The sequence below is a fragment of the Eptatretus burgeri genome, chromosome 15, assembly GCF_056783735.1.
Source record: "Eptatretus burgeri isolate ZD-2024b chromosome 15, Ebu_testis_v1, whole genome shotgun sequence".
Taxonomy (NCBI): domain Eukaryota; kingdom Metazoa; phylum Chordata; class Myxini; order Myxiniformes; family Myxinidae; genus Eptatretus; species Eptatretus burgeri.
The window spans coordinates 58359933-58379376 of record NC_140975.1 but is presented as its reverse complement, the minus strand read 5'-3'; the positions used below and the strand labels follow the sequence as shown (position 1 = coordinate 58379376).

The window sequence follows — 19444 nt, the reverse complement described above, 5'->3', positions numbered from 1 at the left end:
GTTTTCTCTCCCGGTAGAATCACCACTGCCTTTCCTTTGTTCGCTCGCCTCGAAAACCCGACTGCTCAACTCCGTCCTCTCAGTTTCTTTCTCTGCAGAATCACCACTGGCTTTTCTTCTTTCTGCTTTCCTCGAAGCCCGACTGCCATTTCTCTCACGGCAGAATCACCCCTCTCTTTCCTTTTCATCGCTTGCCTCTCAAAGCCGACTGCTGTTTCTCTCACGGCCGGATCACCTCCGTCCTCTCAGTTTTTTTTCCACCTTTTCCTTTCCTTCTCGCCTCAAAGCCTGAGCACGCCTCGAAAACCGACTGTTCCCCCCAAAACTTAATCATTCCAAGAGGTCTTCGTTCGCTGCCCACCGGCTCCTCCCCTTTTCGAAGCCGACAAACTCCTCCCCTTAGTTTTACTTCCTCTTTTTGGCCACTCCCTCTCAGCCGACTGGGCGGGGCCTCGTCCGGAGAGGGGAAGGAAGAAGAAGAAGAAGCCCTCGGCACACCACCACTGTACGAACAATAAACATGCATCCTTCACATCCCGACACACAAGTAACGTCCATTTGACCGAACAGCCTGGCTAAACATGCATTTAATGGGGGATCTGAGCTAATCCTATATTTAGTAGCCTACTAAGGGCCATTTCCGTAACAATATATACATATATGTAGATATATGTATGTCGATGTGTGTGCATACAAGTCACTGTTGTTGACTGCTATCTCCACACATGGGTGGGTTTTAGGAGATGGAATGGAGCCCTACCAGGTCTCAAAGTATCTACCTCTGCATAACACACACACACACACACACACACACACACACACACACACACACCACCAAAAGTCACGAGCATCAGTGTATACCACACATTTGTGCTAAATATAGTAGAACCCGACATCGAATACCCCAGATATTAGCGACATCTTTCTACCTATCCACTCCAATATAAGCACAGGCTCAGCACATGCACACCATGGGTATTCCCACAATCCATTGTGACAAAATGGCTGTCAACAACATATCATTTCACCAACGTGAAGTGATTGAATTCCTCATAAGGGAGAACAACTCAGCTGCAGATGTCTATGGCCCGTCGAGTCAGGTGTACTGAGATGCCTGCAAGGTTTAAAGCAGTGTTCGAAGGTGGGTTAAACATCTCAAAGACAGAAACATGGACATCGCCGATCAGCCACACTATGGTCGGCCGAGAAGCAACATATCTCTCCTTCTTCACTCGGAAAAAAAAAACCCAACAACCAACAACAACATCGAAAAAAAATCCAAACTCTAATCTCAGTGCTCAGTTACTCGATCATTTCCCTTTCTCCTCTCAATATGGCCAAACTGAATCTTCACTGAATAAAACGTTTCTCTTCCTTAAAAACTTCATCACAACACTTTTTTTTTCAAAAAAAACGCTTCCAAAATTTATTTTAAAATGCCTTGGTCTGATTTTTACTCCATCAGGAATAACCCATTCATTCTTCTTCTTCATCCAAATCTCTTGTTTATTTTATTTACCACGGCCATCAGTTGTTCCCACTGGATATGCTCACTGCTACGTTTGGAAAAAATAAACATTGCTGTAAACAATAAACAAACAATAAACATTAAAAATAAACATTCCCAGATGTACGGCTGAGTAACTCTTCCGAACCCTGCGATAGCGCTGCCTTCAGCCGTGCCCAGCAGTGGTCTCCAATGTGACCACTCTGGCTTTTTCACAAGATCCTGGCTATTCGTTGTTCACCTTGGCGTCTTGGTTTTCTATAGGTTTTCTATTATCATTGCTTTTCCGAAACCTTGTGAATTCTTGGCTTTTTTCATTGACTTACCTTGGCATTTATGAAAATGAGGAGTGGTCACACTGGTGGTCTCTGACTGTGGCCCTAATTCCATCCTCCTCCAAAACCCTGGCCTCACCGGTCGCCATTTTTCGCTCTGTGTCCCGTACTGCGTGTACCATACGCCGCACCCACAACCGGCATCAGCCTGTCACGGTCAGCCTTCTGCTTGGCCATGATAACACTCTTTCCTTTCAAACTCCTTATCCATTTCTACCAGTCTTTGTTCTTTGGCCTCCCAAATGGCTTCCAACTGGGCCTCCAATCTGGCCTCAATTTCTGGAGAGAATGCCCTTACTCTGGGCTCCCTCCTCTGCCTTACAGCCTTCCTTTTTTCCCCGATCGACCACTCTTTCTTTCCTTTGGGCCTCCCTATCGGCCTTCCTCTTTGCATGACTTTCATTAATAAAATCCTGCATCATGGCCATTAGCTGATTTATCTCTGTTGCTTGGGGCTTGTCGACTGACAGAGTAACATTCTGAAGTTCTGCCCCCCCCCCTCCCTTTGTGAGCTCACAGCAGCAAGGTCACAAACAAACAAAACAAACAAACAAACGTGTGTGTATATATATATATATATATATATATATATATATATATATATATATATATATATATATATATATATATATATATATATATATATATATATATATATATATATATATATATATATATATATATATATATATATATATATATATATCCTTCTGGCCAATCACTGACATAAATGTTTAGTACCTTCTTGGTGGGTGAGAAGGGTTAAATTTTGCACATTGCTCAACTCAAAGCCAATATCCCAGGCAATAAAAATAACAAAAAAAATTATTCCCGAAAATGAAAGTATCTGCAAGCAAAAGTGAGCTGGTGCAGCTATGGTCTGCTCACTGCTGGTCACGTGACTCAAGACAATGGAGCTTATACTCCAACATGTTGCTAGGCAATACGAACATGTGCCTCTTCCGCCTCTTATTTTATAACTTTTGCCGTATTTACATTAATATTACTATAGCTGTAAACTTTAAAAGAAGATCATTGTAATCACTAATTCTCGTTTTATCTGAGTTATTTAGCTGCTTACAAAATGCAAGCACAATCCACTTCATCAAGGATAAAAGGCTCTCTCTCTCACAATAGACTTAATCATAGAAATAAAGCTCTCTCACAATCGACAACATCAATGTCAATGTACCTGAGTGTACCTAATGTATCTAAGTGCAAGTAGGACGTACCTGAGTGCAAACTTGCCTGCCACACAAGTATATTATACATATATAAATATATATATATGTATATATATATATATATATATATATTGTTGCGAATTCGCGCCCGCCGGCGTGCGATCGGCCACTCGACTCGAATGGCGGCTGCCTGGTCCACTGGACGGACAATTCTGTAGTGACCCTCTCGGAACACCGCCGGGAGCTAGTCACGGGTGGGGGTTTAACCCCACCACGACCGTGCCAATTACCCACCCGCGCAGAATAGGGTTGCTCGCCAAATTCGATCTACCTAAGTTCCTGCGCTGATGGTCGACCAGGCGATCGTACCTCGCCGCAGGCCGACTCCGGACACGAACCGCTTAAGCGGTCCGTTCCGTGCTATCAGGATAACCGAGCGGTGTTATCGTCGGCCTCGACGGTTCCGATTAATTATCGGGCGTTTTAAGCCCACTACGAACCCTTTTACGTGAAGCAGGATGGAGGGCCAATAAAGAAAAGACGAACCGAAACGGGAAAACAGTTCACACAATGCACATTTATTACGCGACACACGGAAAGCACACATATACAGCCAAACAGTCAGAATGCACCTATATCAGGAAAACAAAAGAAACAACGAAGCAGAGTTACAACCGAATACGCGTACACACGGCAACACTTATACAGTTCTACTTTATAAGACACGGCGCCGACACACATTTACTCAAAAGCAAAGGAAAGAAGCCAGCCTCATAGACAAGGGGGCAGACGGGCCTGTAGGCCAATATGTGCGCAGGACCTGAAGGAGCGGCCAGGTCCGCGAGACCAGGTGGGTCCTACCCGCGTCCTCGTGGCGCGTTGGCGGACGAGCCGCAGACGTGGCCGCGTGGCTGTGCCCCGACTCCGTGCTCCTTCGCGGGTTTCGTTGGCATGACGTTTGGAGTGGGGTGGGAACGGGGCCCCCTTTGTTGCACTATCTCAGCGCGGAGGGAAAGGGGGAATTGTTGATGCTCTGGGGGAGGGAGAATGGCTGGCTGGCTTGGGTCCCGCGACTGTAGTGTCCGGAGGGCAGTGGGACTGGGATAGTCGTGAGGGTTGTCGAACTCTGTTTATTGCCCGTCCGGATGCACACTACTGCAAACTAGACACACGCCTCAAGCGGCGCAAACACCTCTATGCCTTGCGAACACGTGACCAGCAAAACCACACCTCCAGACCCCCACAACGCTCCCCGCATTGTGCCCTGCCCACGTACGCCACTACACCACATTCCTCCCTCCTAAAAACATGAGTATAAAATTACAATCAGAATGAGAAACAACAACGGTAAAGCAACCTACGGCAAAAAAAACAAAGCGGCACAAAACGACGTTAATCAAAAATCATAGGCCCCACCACACAGAAAACAACCAGAGCCCAAAAACGGCATTAATCATGTGGCCGTGACCCAAACCCAGAAGAGCCGGCACAAAAGAAAACGTGCTTCATCTGCCCAACATGCAACCTCAATGCCGCTGTGTTAACCTGGCATATCATTCATCCTTTTGAGTCGAATCCCAAAATGCAGTGGACAGGTGCTCGAGTACTGAGGTGCACGACGAACCCAATGATGGCTGCAGACCACAAAACCCTGGCCGTGTTAAAGATATCATGAAGCGAGTTGGGGAGCACAGCATCACTACGCAGCAGAAGTGCCCCCAGGCGGCTCATGTCTACACGTCTGCCGGTGAGGTCGTGGTGACACCCCAAGCGAACCTCCCCCGGCACCATCAAATGCCCCTGGTCGACAAGTTGGCACATCTCCCTCAGACAGGACTGAATCAGATAAACATCCCGAGCCTGCAAGCCCCGCGGCGCCAGCGCGACCGACCTTGGCGAGACCAGAGGTTTGCGCTGCATGGCGCCAGGCACGTCTGACCTTGGCCATATCAGGGATGGGCGGTGACGCTGAACAGCGCCGTCGTGCCACGTGCAAGTCGAACCGACAGTTAGCCGGCGGCCGCACCATCAATCCCATAACAAACCCACGCATCACATCGAGTCAAGATCTCAACGCACGTCCGAACGGACGATCAGTGTAGCCTGGAGACATATCAGTGTCATACAACAACAAAACATCATCTGCTCCAATGCAACCTCCCCTTCAAATACAGCGCGTTCTCCCAGTACAACTCCCACACATGAGAGGGTAGTGGACTGTGGACTGCCCTCGCAGCTGGAGATCAGAAAGACCTCTTTATTCGCCACGATCGCCCGCAAGCTCTTCACATCACATCGATCATATCGGTCATCCCATTGATTGATCCCAACCAAACATATCATGCTCACACGCGGACTGTCGGCATTTGCTTTAACAATGCTAAATCGAATCACTCGTGCAGCGAGAATCAAACACACAACAATTAGCAATTCATGAATCACATCGTGTGTTGTCTTGGTTGTCACGACATCGAGATGACTTGCTTGTCGTCGATGGTCGCGTTCTGCGAACTTCTTGAATGCGACCGGCTCGTTCCAATCTCCCGCTGAAATCGCCTGAACGACACAGGTGTGCACTGTATCACGAGCGCAGTGGGAGCGCGAGAGCCCGTCGCCGCTGGCCTGACCCCCGTTGCTCCAGACCCACATATCATCGTCGCAGGAAGCAAAGAACGGCAGCCCATGCTGCATCGTTGCGGCTCCCGTCGCCGGAACCTCGCCCTCGGGTCTCGAGGGAGGCCCGGGCCCAAACGGAGGTACGTGCCCCGAAAGAAGCACAGGTGCACCTGGAGGTACGAACTCCGAAACAGGAAACTCCTCCTCCTCACGTCGAACCCCCAACCGGCCCAGCACGGGCCGCTCAAGGTCACCGGCTGGCACCATCCAGTCTAGCCTGAGGCGAGCCAGCCAGTCCTGGCCCAAAAGGGCGGGCCCCTCCCCTCGTACCACAAACAATGAGTAGGGCGCTTTGACCTTGGTAGACCACCGAGACGTCTGTCACAGCAAGTGGTGCAATTGCTTCGCCGGTGTACGTGTACCGCGAAAAGATCATCTCGACCAGGTGAACACCGCGGGGGTCACGAGCGGCCCGTGCGCCCATGATCAACACTGCGGCCCCGGTAACAGCTTGAAACACGTTCGGTGCCCCGATCATCTCGACTCCCACTGTCATTGGTCTTGTCACCTTCGGACCAATTGAAAACAGGTTCAACATCGGCAGCATCTCCTGCTCCGGGTCGCCGGGATCGCGATGCCCAGGCTGCAAGACCCGACCCGGGGCGTAAAAGTGGACGCCATGCACAAAACACTGTACCGGCAGTAGGTCTCGACCCGGGACGTAGGGGTCGCTTCGCACACCACCATTCATGATCGTTATGATGGGCAATGACCCTCGGCACACAAAACGTAGATGTCCCCGAGTGTTCAGACCGCCGTCCGACTGACTGCATTGCAACGCTCGGTCACGACCCGCACCGAAGACTGTGCATGCGGCTGTGCACGCTTGACACCTCGCGCTGACCTTCGAATCATCTGCCGCGCACTGACCATCGAGGCTCCGGACATCTCTCAGAGCTTGTGCGACAGCCGACGCCACGTCTGACCTGAACTTAATGTCCTCGTCCTTTAGCCGTGGTCTCGCAGAAACCATTCCCGAGGCTTGCAAAGCAGAAATAAAACGAACTCCGAGCGTGGCCGTCGTTCACTCGACGTGACTCGCAGGCGACGGCAAGACGTCTGGCTGCAGGACTCGACCCGCACCGAAGACTGTGCGTGCGGCCACGCGAAACTCGCGATGTACTTCCCCGGGCTCCTCGCCAGGTGGTCGAACCCGAACTGCGCTAGCTGCGCTGCTTTCCCCGGCGCTCCGCGCGCCTGACAATCCAATTGCCCCGGCCAAAGACTAAAAGTCAATACCGATGAAACCCAGGCACTCTGCACACGTCGATCCGAAACAGACTCGTCGCCAATGTAGTGTCCGGAGGGCAGTGGGACTCGGATAGTCGTGAGGGTTGTCGAACTCTGTTTATTGCCCGTCCGGATGCACACTACTGCAAACTAGACACACGCCTCAAGCGGCGCAAACACCTATATGCCTTGCGAACACGTGACCACCAAAACCACACCTCCACACCCCCACAACGCTCCCCACATTGTGCCCTGCCCACATACGCCACTACACCACAGCGACGAGCGATCTCCCGCCGCGACCTCGTCGCCCACCGCCGTCCTTCTCGCCTCGGACCCGAGCTCCTTGGCCTCTTCCCACTACTCTCCTCAGACGACTGCAGAACCCAACTTGACGCCTTCGCCTCCCGACTCCACTCTCTGCCACACTCCACCGCTGCCACACTCCGCCCGATGACTCTCTTACCAAAACTCTCACTCTCTGCCAAAACTCTCTGCCCTCTGCCAAAACTCTCTGCCACGATAACTGACTCTTTCTGCGATTTGCTTTGCGCTCGGCGTTTTATAGGCCGGCAGGAGAACCAATATGCAAACTTCCGGATCAGGATGAGCTCGGGGGTGGAGCCATGCTCGCCCATTGGACGGAGGAAAAGTGGGCGTGAATCTCCCCTGATCCTAGAATTTGCATATTTCGATTTCACACAGACGCGCCTGGAGGCGGGGCCAAGCCGCTCCGTGCTTGCTGATTGGACGGATCAGAAGTGGGCATGTAGCATTCTTGATCCGAATTCTCCCTCGGAAAGGCCGCTATTTGCACTCACGGCTCGGTGCGTATCGCTTGAACGAGCCCAAGACAGCCCGACGCTCAGTGTTCACAGGTGGTGTGGGAATGGCCGTAGAAGGAGAGAGGTGAGGGTAGTGGAGGGTTTTTGGTGGTGGTTTGATGGTTATGGCGGTTGAGACGTGGTTGGTTCAAAATAAAGATAGAACAGAAAAACGGCAATCTCAAAGCGTCGCAGCCCGAATGAATCATATAAATTCCCTCTAAACAACGGGTTTGGGGCTAACTACAAATGTACTTAGAGTTATCTCACCTACGGGCCCTGAATGGTGGTTTGCGAAATTCCACAGCCGTAACAATATATATATATATATATATATATATATATATATATATATATATATATATATATATATATATATATATGTATGTATATGTCAGGGGTCACACTTCATTTTTAGCTTATCTGGAATTGAAATTCCAGATAAGGTATTGTCATCACGCACCGTCTGTCCTTCCGTCTCCTATTTCAACTTCTCCAGCCAAACTGCTGGGCTGATCTGGTTGAAATTTAGCAGCAACATTCCACTCCTGACTGGTAATGGGGATTGCAAAGCTCGTTCGAGTCACGTGACTTTAAGTAGGTCCAAATGGCTGACAGTATATTTCTTCAAAAATCTTCATCTCCAAACCCACCAGTCAGAATGCTACAAAATTTGGGTTACAACATTAGGCCAGGGTAGGGATGTTAAATTGCGAAGGTCATTCCGTTCACCTGACTGGAAGTGTGTTAAAATGGCTACCTTGGTCAATTTTTGGAAAAATCGCATAAATGCCTTCAAAAATCTTCTTCTCCAGAGCCACCAGTCAGAATGCTTCCAATTTTGGATTACAACATTAGTAGGGTGGATTTACTGATTCTGGCTCACTTTTCCCCATGTAAATGAATGGGGGATTTTCAGCGATTCCCTTTTTTTTTTCCCTAAAAATAAACCCCCTTTTTATCCGTTTTTCCCTGCTGTGCAGGGGTTTGGCTTTTTGTGAGGCAATGTTTTATGGTCGGATGCCCTTCCTGGACGCCTCTTACAACACAGGGATATGGTACACCTATTCTAACCGGGGCATACACCGGGACCAGTATACTGGTACTCATTTCGCCGACCTCGGAAGGATGACAGGCTGAGTCAACCCCCTGGTGTTAATTCAGCAGCTGAGCGGGATTCGAACTCGGGACACTGGGATCCCAAGCCGCCACCCTAACCACTAAGCCAACACCAGGCTTTGTATATATATAACCAGGCTATCCCAAGGTATATTTATTTGTCTCCCCTTTAACCTGGAGGTTGATCAGCTCACTCATTGAACCTATAAAGATTTGTTCATTCTCAAATTCCTTCAATAGTTTAATTTTCTTTGCACAATAATCCCCATCTAAAATATTGACAAACAAAACATTTGAATCTTTATATTTTTTAAGATACCCCTTTTGTGCCATTACGAAATGATAAACTTCTCTTAATGATCTCATCTGACCACCTCCTGAGCCACATATCATTTTGAGATTATAGTAAATTGTTTTTTCATTGTTCAATTGATAACCATCAAAGTTTTCAGTCCATTCAAGGATATTCATTTTATCTTTACATCCTCTAACTTACTAGTTTTTAAATTAATTCGCTTATTTGTTTTATTTACCTTTGTTTTAGTTATTTTTTCAATAAGACTTATTTGATATTTTTCACATTCATTATGTTTTCCATTTATATACCAAGACTGAGATTTTCTCCACTCTTTAGTTTGATTAATACTTGGTTTAACCATTTATATATTGTGAAAAAACGCGGCGGTAGCCCTTAAAAACCCTAACCCTTCTTCCCATCGTTAAAACGCAATCTATTTTATACACTCTATCATACAATATCCATATGGAACACAATCTATTCCATTATCTAAAATAAATCTCTTATCATCAAAGGCTCCTAATGCCTTTTTATTTACTTCTTCACTATATATGTTATGTTTATAACTTCTTATTGTATTCATTTTCCTGTATTCTTCTTTCTTATTCATCAAACAATTATAATAATTTCTAAAAGTTATTGATTTCTTTATTACATATTTCTTTATTCCCTTTAACCTCTTATCAATCTGATCACCATACTTATAAGCATATGCCTTTGCTCTCAATCCAATAAACTCACTCATTACTTTTCCACCCAACTCATCCTTAAACTTACCAATAACCTTTTCATTCTTTTTGGAAAATAACTCACTCTTCTTGCTGAAATTACTTGTATCATATACTCCAATATTTTTCTTCATATCTTCATAAACATCATCAGTTTTTATATCTAGGATAAAACTATCAGTGTCCATATACAACAATGAAACATTTTCACCATACTCTTTCTTTAAGTCATTATACAAATAATCATACATCAATATCTTTGATAAATCAAGAACTGCTGTTCCAATATAAATTGGTTTATCCATTACAATACTTTCCTTTTTCATATGAATTGCAGAAAAGTTCTCTGAAAAAACCTCTTCTCTCTCAAAACTTGGTTTATTTATCAATCTCGAAGCTTCTTTCCAAGATGTTGCTAATCTAATGTTTTGCCTGTTTCTAACATTTTCCATAGTCTTTCCAAATACAGCATTATTCATTAATTTATAAAAGTCCCCTTCAAATTTTACTTTTGTATTTGCTCTCATATCTGTATTGAATTGAATATACTTTTTCACCCAAGGACTTTGTTTAAATTTTAAAACTCTATGAATTTTAGCTACTCTCAATCCTTCTCTCAAAAACTGTTTTAAGCTTCTCTGATGTAAAACATATCCCTCTTTATCATAGAATGTTGTTAATAACTTTTCTGTTGATTTGCCTTTAATATTAAAACTTTTATGATAATCACTGAACCATTCTTTCTTTGGGGTTTCTTTCTCACATGCAAAAGGAAGGTCTTTATGCTTATTATGAAGAACACTCGGGTACCTCAAATCAACTTCAAAATAATAACCTTCTTCTTCGTCATTCAATTCCTCTTGAGAAGAAATAACAATATTCATCAAAGCCTTTTCATAATCCTTTTCTTCCACCCACTCTAATTTACCATAAGGTAGAGATTGAGACATTGCCCATCCATACAAATTATTAGCATCAAAATACATCAAATAATTACTATCTTTTTCACTATCATAATTTGGAAGATATTTATTATTTGCTTTAGCATATCTTTTTGAACATACTTGTGATATTCCACCTCTCTTGGACTTCTCAATCATCAAAAGCATATCCACATCACTGATTAAATCTATATCTTGTTTTGTCATTTTCAACATTGCACTCCAAGCTAAACCAGGAGCTGTGAAATAGTGGGCAGGGTCTAATCCATAACAATTTTTATTATGACAGAGTGTTCTAAAAGCCTCAAACACATCAGCTAACAATAAAACATCTGTTTTTAGATATAAATCGTGATATTCTCCAAGGTTCTTTATCTTAAATAATTTCCATATTTCTTGTGCGTGTTTATATTCCTTATCACTTATCTCTTCTTCATAAAGGTTATTATAGAAACTTTCTTTTGATGGAAGTTGTGTTTCTTTAAATCTCATAAATGAATCCATATAATCATAAGGATAAATTCCCTTACTTGTAAGAATTTTCTCTTTACTTTGAATTTCATTCCTTGTTTGAATTTCCTCTCTCGTAAGAATTCCTTCTTTAATCAGAATTTCATCTTTAATCTGAATTTCCTCTTTAGTTAGAATTTCATTCATTGTTCGAATTTTCTTTATAATTAGAATTTCATCTTCAGTTAGAATTTCTTCATTAATTACAGTTTCCTCTTTACTTTGAATTCTCTCTTTAATCTGAATTTCCTCTTTAGTGAGAATTTCCTCTTTTGGAAAGAATGAATTAAGATTTGGAAAAGAGTCCGTGGAGCTTAGATTTGATGCGAGGTAGGCTAGTGGTGTTCCCATAAACTTGTAAGAATCTAGAAACCTAATACGAGTTAAAGGTTTTGTGAATATCATTTTTGAAAATGAAATATACTTTTGACTTGTGTTTGTTATGGCAGAAATATTCCCTGGTGTTTTTGAAAGTTCATTTATAAATAGATGTGTATCATAGTTGGCGCTGTTGTGAAGAAAGACTGGAATAAAAGAAGGTAATTTATAATTAAGATTACAACAGGAATGAGCGGGACCTCTATATTTACCAGTAAGATGACAATGGTCTCTAACTTTAGACTCCTTAATTTCCCCCTCACAAATATGACAGATATTGTTCATTCTAAATTCTAATTTTTCTTCTTTGGTTAATTTCATCGGTTCATTTGTTTCTTTCATTAATTTAGTGAGTCTTATACAATCCTTTTCTAATCGTTTTACAAACTCTTGTGAAGCATTTTTTCCACGATAATGTTCAAGTTTGTTATACTTTTCTCCAACAGATGATTTGATATAATAACAGAAACCACAAGGAATATGTTTTTGATATTTATTTGTATATGGTTCTTTTGGATTAGGAGAAGCAGTATTTATCTTTTTAAGGATACACTCAAAATCAGCGTATATCACAAATGGGTGCATGATAGATTTATTATAATCTTCAAAAGAAATCTTTTTCACCAGGTTTAGGCATTGTAATTACAGCTGATTTATGATTACTACAATATTTTGAATGTTGTTCTAATCGTTCTTTTGTATGAAATGAATTAAGACATCGCTTACAAGGATATATTTTGTTTGCTGTTCTGAATACCTGAGAAGAGATTAATCTTGATAAATTATTGATGTATGTGTAATGTGAATTCTTTCCAACACTAAAATATAAAAGATCAATGTGTGTTTCTTCATTTTTATAGTTGTTTGAAATTTTTAATATTTGAACTTTGTTTGTATCCGTTAATCCATATACATTAATAGAAAGATTATTCTTTTTCTCAAATTTAGGAATATCTGTTAGTGGCATTGGGAATTTAAAATCTTTAATGTCCAAGGTATTCTCATATTTCATATATTGTTTTACTCTTTCTGAATTACATTTTGGTGGATGTAAGTGAGCAAGAACAGACCAGAGAAAACATTTATTATCATTGTTCTTAATATTAACAACTGCCTTCTTTAGTTTTATTTCTTTTGGTAATTCAATATAAGAAGAAGCTTTAAGAGGGTTTGATTTTAGAATGTGTATATCTAAAAAGATGATTTTTTTAATATTGAATCCACTTCCTACCACTGTATTATCAACATCCTCCTCTTGTCTTGATAGTTCTTCATAAACCCCACTATTCAAAAAATCTTGAAATGATGTTATAAAATGAAGATCTGTTCTCATATAAGGAGTTTGTTCTTCATCTTGTCTTTTCATATTCATTTTCACTCCCATATAAAACTTTAAAGTTTTCATTTCTTTTAATGTCTTTTTAATAAATTTTTCAACATCGGGTTTCACTATTTCAATTGATTCAGCTATTGATGATGGACCGGGTTCTCCAAATTGAAAAATCCTTATTTTTATATGCCCTTTAAATGCCCCATCAGTGTTTTCAATATAATAGTCTCCCTTTACTTTAAACTCATTTTTCTTGTGTTTTTGTGATTGAAGATGTTTATTATAACTACTCTTCAAAACATCCTTTGAACAGATATCACAATGTTTTCTTTCCAACTCAAGAGGAGATATTTTATGAAACAGATTAAATGTGTGTTTGTTGGTTCGGAGGTGTTTTCTATAATGTTTATATTCGTGATTACAAACATCGCAGTACGTTGTATTCACCATATTTATAGAATAAAACTTTGCTTAAACTAAAATTTTCTTGATGAAAATTTCGTTTGTTTTACAAGGTGAATCTGTGCTTAAAACCATTTTATCCTCCAACTTTTTCACTTAATAAATACAATGTTTCAAGACACAAAAGACAAGTTTCAATCAATCTCTTCATCTGTTAAAGATACTGAGAAATATGTCAAGGATGTAAAATTGAACAAAGATAAATATAACAACTATTGGATAAAAACTATTATGGTAAATAATATGAGTTCTTCAATTTCCTTCAGTGGAAGGGCCTTTAGTATACCTGGTAGAACATCAATTAAAGTATCTCTAACAAAAGTTTCTCCTCTCCTTCTAGTAATATATTCAAAACTAGAAAAAGCAATGAAACAAGAAAAAGTATCAAAGAACAAAAACCTTATGGATGAAGCTTTAGAAAGAAAAGATAAGACCATCTGTAATATGCAAGGAGAAATTTGTATTTTTTTCAACAACCCTAAAGATGTAAATCCTGATGAAATAAAGGATGTTAATATATCAGGTGAAATGACATTTCGTTCAATAGTAGTTAACGATAATTTTAAAATTACCTTTAATATAAAAAATGTTGTCGTTGAATCTGATAATGAAAAGAAGTATATCGATATCGATGGTAATATACAACTGAAAGTATAGATGAATTTTAGTTTAAGTAAAGTTTTACTTTATAAATATGCTAGACTTTCCTGATTCTCCATATGACAAATTTGAGAATTGTCCTGCGTGTGAAAGACAGGGATTAAACACAGAGTCAAAAGCCTATAAACAATGTATATTCTGTGATTATCTTCTAATTAATGATAATAAAAAATATAAAAAGGAAAATAATTCTTTTAGATTTACACCAAAAATAAATTACTTTACAAGATTGATTAGAGAAATGAATGTAAAGTATGAGGATGATAACACACCTTTCCTTACAAGGGAAGAAACTGAACGTATAAGAGAAATGTTCAAAGGATTGGTGTTGTATATTATTCATGGATGTAATTTTCAGGGAAATATCAACACAAGATATTGTATAAATAAAATAATGGATTATCTTGAAATTAAACCTGAACTTAGGATAAAATATAGAGTTTCTAAAAAAGCCAATATTAAATTAAATAACCTGTTTTTCAAATATATAAATGAATGATTTTTTACCTATTTGGGAAAATAAGATAAAATTTAACAACCATAAAAATCTCCCAAATTCATTAAGATGTCTCATAGTTGGTTCAAGTGGATGTGGAAAAACCTGCTTACTTTTAAAAATGCTCCTCACTCCCAACTTTTTAGATTATGACAATTTAATAATTTTCACAAAGTCGAGTTTTCAACCAGAGTATCAACTACTCTCACAAGGTTTTAATGCTGGTCTTCAAAAAGAAGATATAATCGGTTTATTTAAACGTCAAAAAAACCTAAATGATTATAACATTGAAGATATAATTCAACTATTTTGTGATACACAGAGATGTAAAAAGAAATCAAATCCTATAACTTGTATTCTTAGTGATAATACGGATGATATACCGTCTCCCCAAGATTTGGATAAATCAAAAAGAACCTCGTTATCTTTGATGATTGTGTTAATGAGAGAAACCAAACGGTAATGGACAGCTACTACACAAGAGGGAGACATTCTTCTTGTAATTGTATTTATCTTAGTCAATCGTACTTTCAACTTCCTCGTCGTTCCATCAGAAACAATGCTAATACTTTTATTTTATTCAAGTTAAATTCAATAGATATCAATAATTTTTGGAGAGATAATTGTTCTACATTATGTAGTAAAAAGGAATTTGGGGATTACATGAAACACACGACTGAAAAATATAAATATATTGTTGTGAAACAAGATGAGATATTAAATGATATTTTTCAATAAATAAATGGATGCGAAAGAAAGAGCAAGAAGATTTAAGGAACATCAAGAGTTGGTTTCAAAAGTTGTAAAACAACAGGAAGACATAAAGAAGAAACGCAGACAGAAACTAACGGGCGAAGAAGCATTTGAAAAAAAACAAGAGAAATTTTTTAAACCACTTTTAAAAACTTCCCAAGAAAAAATGAAAGATGTTTCCACAGTTCCCACAGTAGAATATACTCCTAGAAAGCTTCAAATGTTAAAAGATTTCAGTCAAATGACGGAGGAAGAATTAGAGCATTTAGGAGAATTAGAATATGATGATGAAGGTTTATTTCAACAACTGGAAGAGATTAATCAACCCCCTGATTATATTGTGAATGCTGTTCAAAACAATGAATATTCAGCGGATTCAAAAACCAAAGCAGGACTCATTCCAACAGAACAACCAGCAATATTTCATCTTGTTAAAGAAAAGGTATTGATATTTAATGATGAATTAAGGTTCTTAAGTTCTGCTCAACCCCCTGTTAAACTAACTCCGAGATTAATGTTTCTTCTCACAAAAGATGGAAGACAAGGTTCAACTGTGAGGGATGAATCAAAGTATATTGATAGTAGGGTAAGAATACTGATTCTGGCTCACTTTTCCCCATGTAAATGAATGGGGGATTTTCAGCGATTTATATTTTTTTTCCTTAAAAATAAACCCCCTTTTTATCCCAAGGTATATTTATTTGTCTCCCCTTTTAACTTGGAGGTTGAACCTCATTGAATTGAACACCTGGGGGTTGAACAGCTCACTCATTGAACCTATAAAGATTTGTTCATTCTCAAATTCCTTCAATACTTTAATTTTCTTTGCACAATAATCCCCATCTAAAATATTGACAAACAAAACATTTGAATCTTTATATTTTTTAAGATACCCCTTTTGTGCCATTACGAAATGATAAACTTCTCTTAATGCTCTTGTTTGACCACCTCCTGAGCCACATATCATTTTGAGATTATAGTAAATTGTTTTTTCATTGTTCAATTGATAACCATCAAAGTTTTCAGTCCATTCAAGGATATTCATTTTTTTCTTTACATCCTCTAACTTACTAGTTTTTAAATTAATTCGCTTATTTGTTTTATTTACCTTTGTTTTAGTTATTTTTTCAATAAGACTTATTTGATATTTTTCACATTCATTATGTTTTCCATTTATATACCAAGACTGAGATTTTCTCCACTCTTTAGTTTGATTAATACTTGGTTTAACCATTTATATATTGTGAAAAAACGCAAGTGTAGCCCTTAAAAACCCTAACCCATCTTCCCATCGTTAAAACATAATCTATTTTATACACTCTATCATACAATATCCATATGGAACACAATCTATTCCATTATCTAAAATAAATCTCTTATCATCAAAGGCTCCTAATGCCTTTTTATTTACTTCTTCACTATATATGTTATGTTTATAACTTCTTATTGTATTCATTTTCCTATATTCTTCTTTCTTATTCATCAAACAATTATAATAATTTCTAAAAGTTATTGATTTCTTTATTACATATTTCTTTATTCCCTTTAACCTCTTATCAATCTGTTCACCATACTTATAAGCATATGCCTTTGCTCTCAATCCAATAAACTCACTCATTACTTTTCCACCCAACTCATCCTTAAACTTACCAATAACCTTTTCATTCTTTTTGGAAAATAACTCACTCTTCTTGCTGAAATTACTTGTATCATATACTCCAATATTTTTCTTCATATCTTCATAAACATCATCAGTTTTTATATCTAGGATAAAACTATCAGTATCCATATACAACAATGAAACATTTTCACCATACTCTTTCTTTAAGTCATTATACAAATAATCATACATCAATATCTTTGATAAATCAAGAACTGCTGTTCCAATATAAATTGGTTTATCCATTACAATACTTTCCTTTTTCATATGAATTGCAGAAAAGTTCTCTGAAAAAACCTCTTCTCTCTCAAAACTTGGTTTATTTATCCATCTACAAGCTTCTTTCGAAGATGTTGCGAATCTAATGTTTTGCCTGTTTCTAACATTTTCCATAGTCTTTCCAAATACAGCATTATTCATTAATTTATAAAAGTCCCCTTCAAATTTTACTTTTGTATTTGCTCTCATATCTGTATTGAATTGAATATACTTTTTCACCCAAGGACTTTGTTTAAATTTTAAAACTCTATGAATTTTAGCTACTCTCAATCCTTCTCTCAAAAACTGTTTTAAGCTTCTCTGATGCAAAACATATCCCTCTTTATCATAGAATGTTGTTAATAACTTTTCTGTTGATTTACCTTTAATATTAAAACTTTTATGATAATCACTTAACCATTCTTTCTTTAGAGTTTCTTTCTCACATGCAAAAGGAAGATCTTTATGCTTATTATGAAGATCACTCGGGTACCTCAAATCAACTTCAAAATAATAACCTTCTTCTTCGTCATTCAATTCCTCTTGAGAAGAAATAACAATATTCATCAAAGCCTTTTCATAATTCTTTTCTTCCACCCACTCTAATTTACCATAAGGTAGAGATTGAGACATTGCCCATCCATACAAATTATTAGCATCAAAATACATCAAATAATTACTATCTTTTTCACTATCATAATTTGGGAGATATTTATTATTTGCTTTAGCATATCTTTTTGAACATACTTGTGATATTCCACCTCTCTTGGACTTCTCAATCATCAAAAGCATATCCACATCACTGATTAAATCTATATCTTGTTTTGTCATTTTCAACATTGCACTCCAAGCTAAACCAGGAGCTGTGAAATAGTGGGCAGGATCTAACCCATAACAATTTTTATTATGACAGAGTGATCTAAAAGCTTCAAACACATCAGCTAACAATAAAACATCTGTTTTTAGATATAAATCGTGATATTCTCCAAGGTTCTTTATCTTAAATATTTTCCATATTTCTTGTGCGTGTTTATATTCCTTATCACTTATCTCTTCTTCATAAAGGTTATTATAGAAACTTTCTTTTGAAGGAAGTTGTGTTTCTTTAAATCTCATAAATGAATCCATATAATCATAAGGATAAATTCCCTTACTTGTAAGAATTTTCTCTTTACTTTGAATTTCATTCCTTGTTTGAATTTCCTCTCTCGTAAGAATTCCTTCTTTAATCAGAATTTCATCTTTAATCTGAATTTCCTCTTTAGTGAGAATTTCCTCTTTTGGAAAGAATGAATTAAGATTTGGAAAAGAGTCTGTGGAGCTTAGATTTGATGCGAGGTAGGCTAGTGGTGTTCCCATAAACTTGTAAGAATCTAAAAACCTAATACGAGTTATAGGTTTTGTGAATATCATTTTTGAAAATGAAATATACTTTTGACTTGTGTTTGTTATAGCAGAAATATTCCCTGGTGTTTTTGAAAGTTCATTTATAAATAGATGTGTATCATAGTTGGCGCTGTTGTGAAGAAAGACTGGAATAAAAGAAGGTAATTTATAATTAAGATTACAACAGGAATGAGCGGGACCTCTATATTTACCAGTAAGATGACAATGGTCTCTAACTTTAAACTCCTTAATTTCCCCCTCACAAATATGACAGATATTGTTCATTCTAAATTCTAATTTTTCTTCTTTGGTTAATTTCATCGGTTCATTTGTTTCTTTCATTAATTTAGTGAGTCTTATACAATCCTTTTCTAATCGTTTTACAAACTCTTGTAAAGCATTTTTTCCACGATAATGTTCAAGTTTGTTATACTTTTCTCCAACAGATGATTTGATATAATAACAAAAACCACAAGGAATATGTTTTTGATATTTATTTGTATATGGTTCTTTTGGATTAGGAGAAGCAGTATTTATCTTTTTAAGGATACATTCAAAATCAGCGTATATCACAAATGGGTGCATGATAGATTTATTATAATCTTCAAAATAAATCTTTTCACCAGGTTTAGGCATTGTAATTACAGCTGATTTATGATTACTACAATATTTTGAATGTTGTTCTAATCGTTCTTTTGTATGAAATGAA

General features: G+C 38.6%; 2 protein-coding genes across 3 annotated transcripts in view; both read right to left on the bottom strand.

The window, feature by feature from the left end:
- LOC147012271 (tyrosine-protein kinase receptor UFO-like) overlaps positions 1 to 19444 on the bottom strand; it is a 102688-nt gene that overhangs the window by 25423 nt on the left and 57821 nt on the right. The window lies entirely within an intron of this gene.
- The window catches only part of LOC147012272 (uncharacterized), a 28711-nt gene continuing 13487 nt past the window's right edge, over positions 4221 to 19444 (bottom strand). The window contains exon 4 of the mRNA XM_085857929.1: positions 4221 to 4326. Coding sequence (XP_085714055.1) covers positions 4221 to 4326 — 106 coding nt within the window. The remainder of the gene's footprint in view (positions 4327 to 19444) is intronic.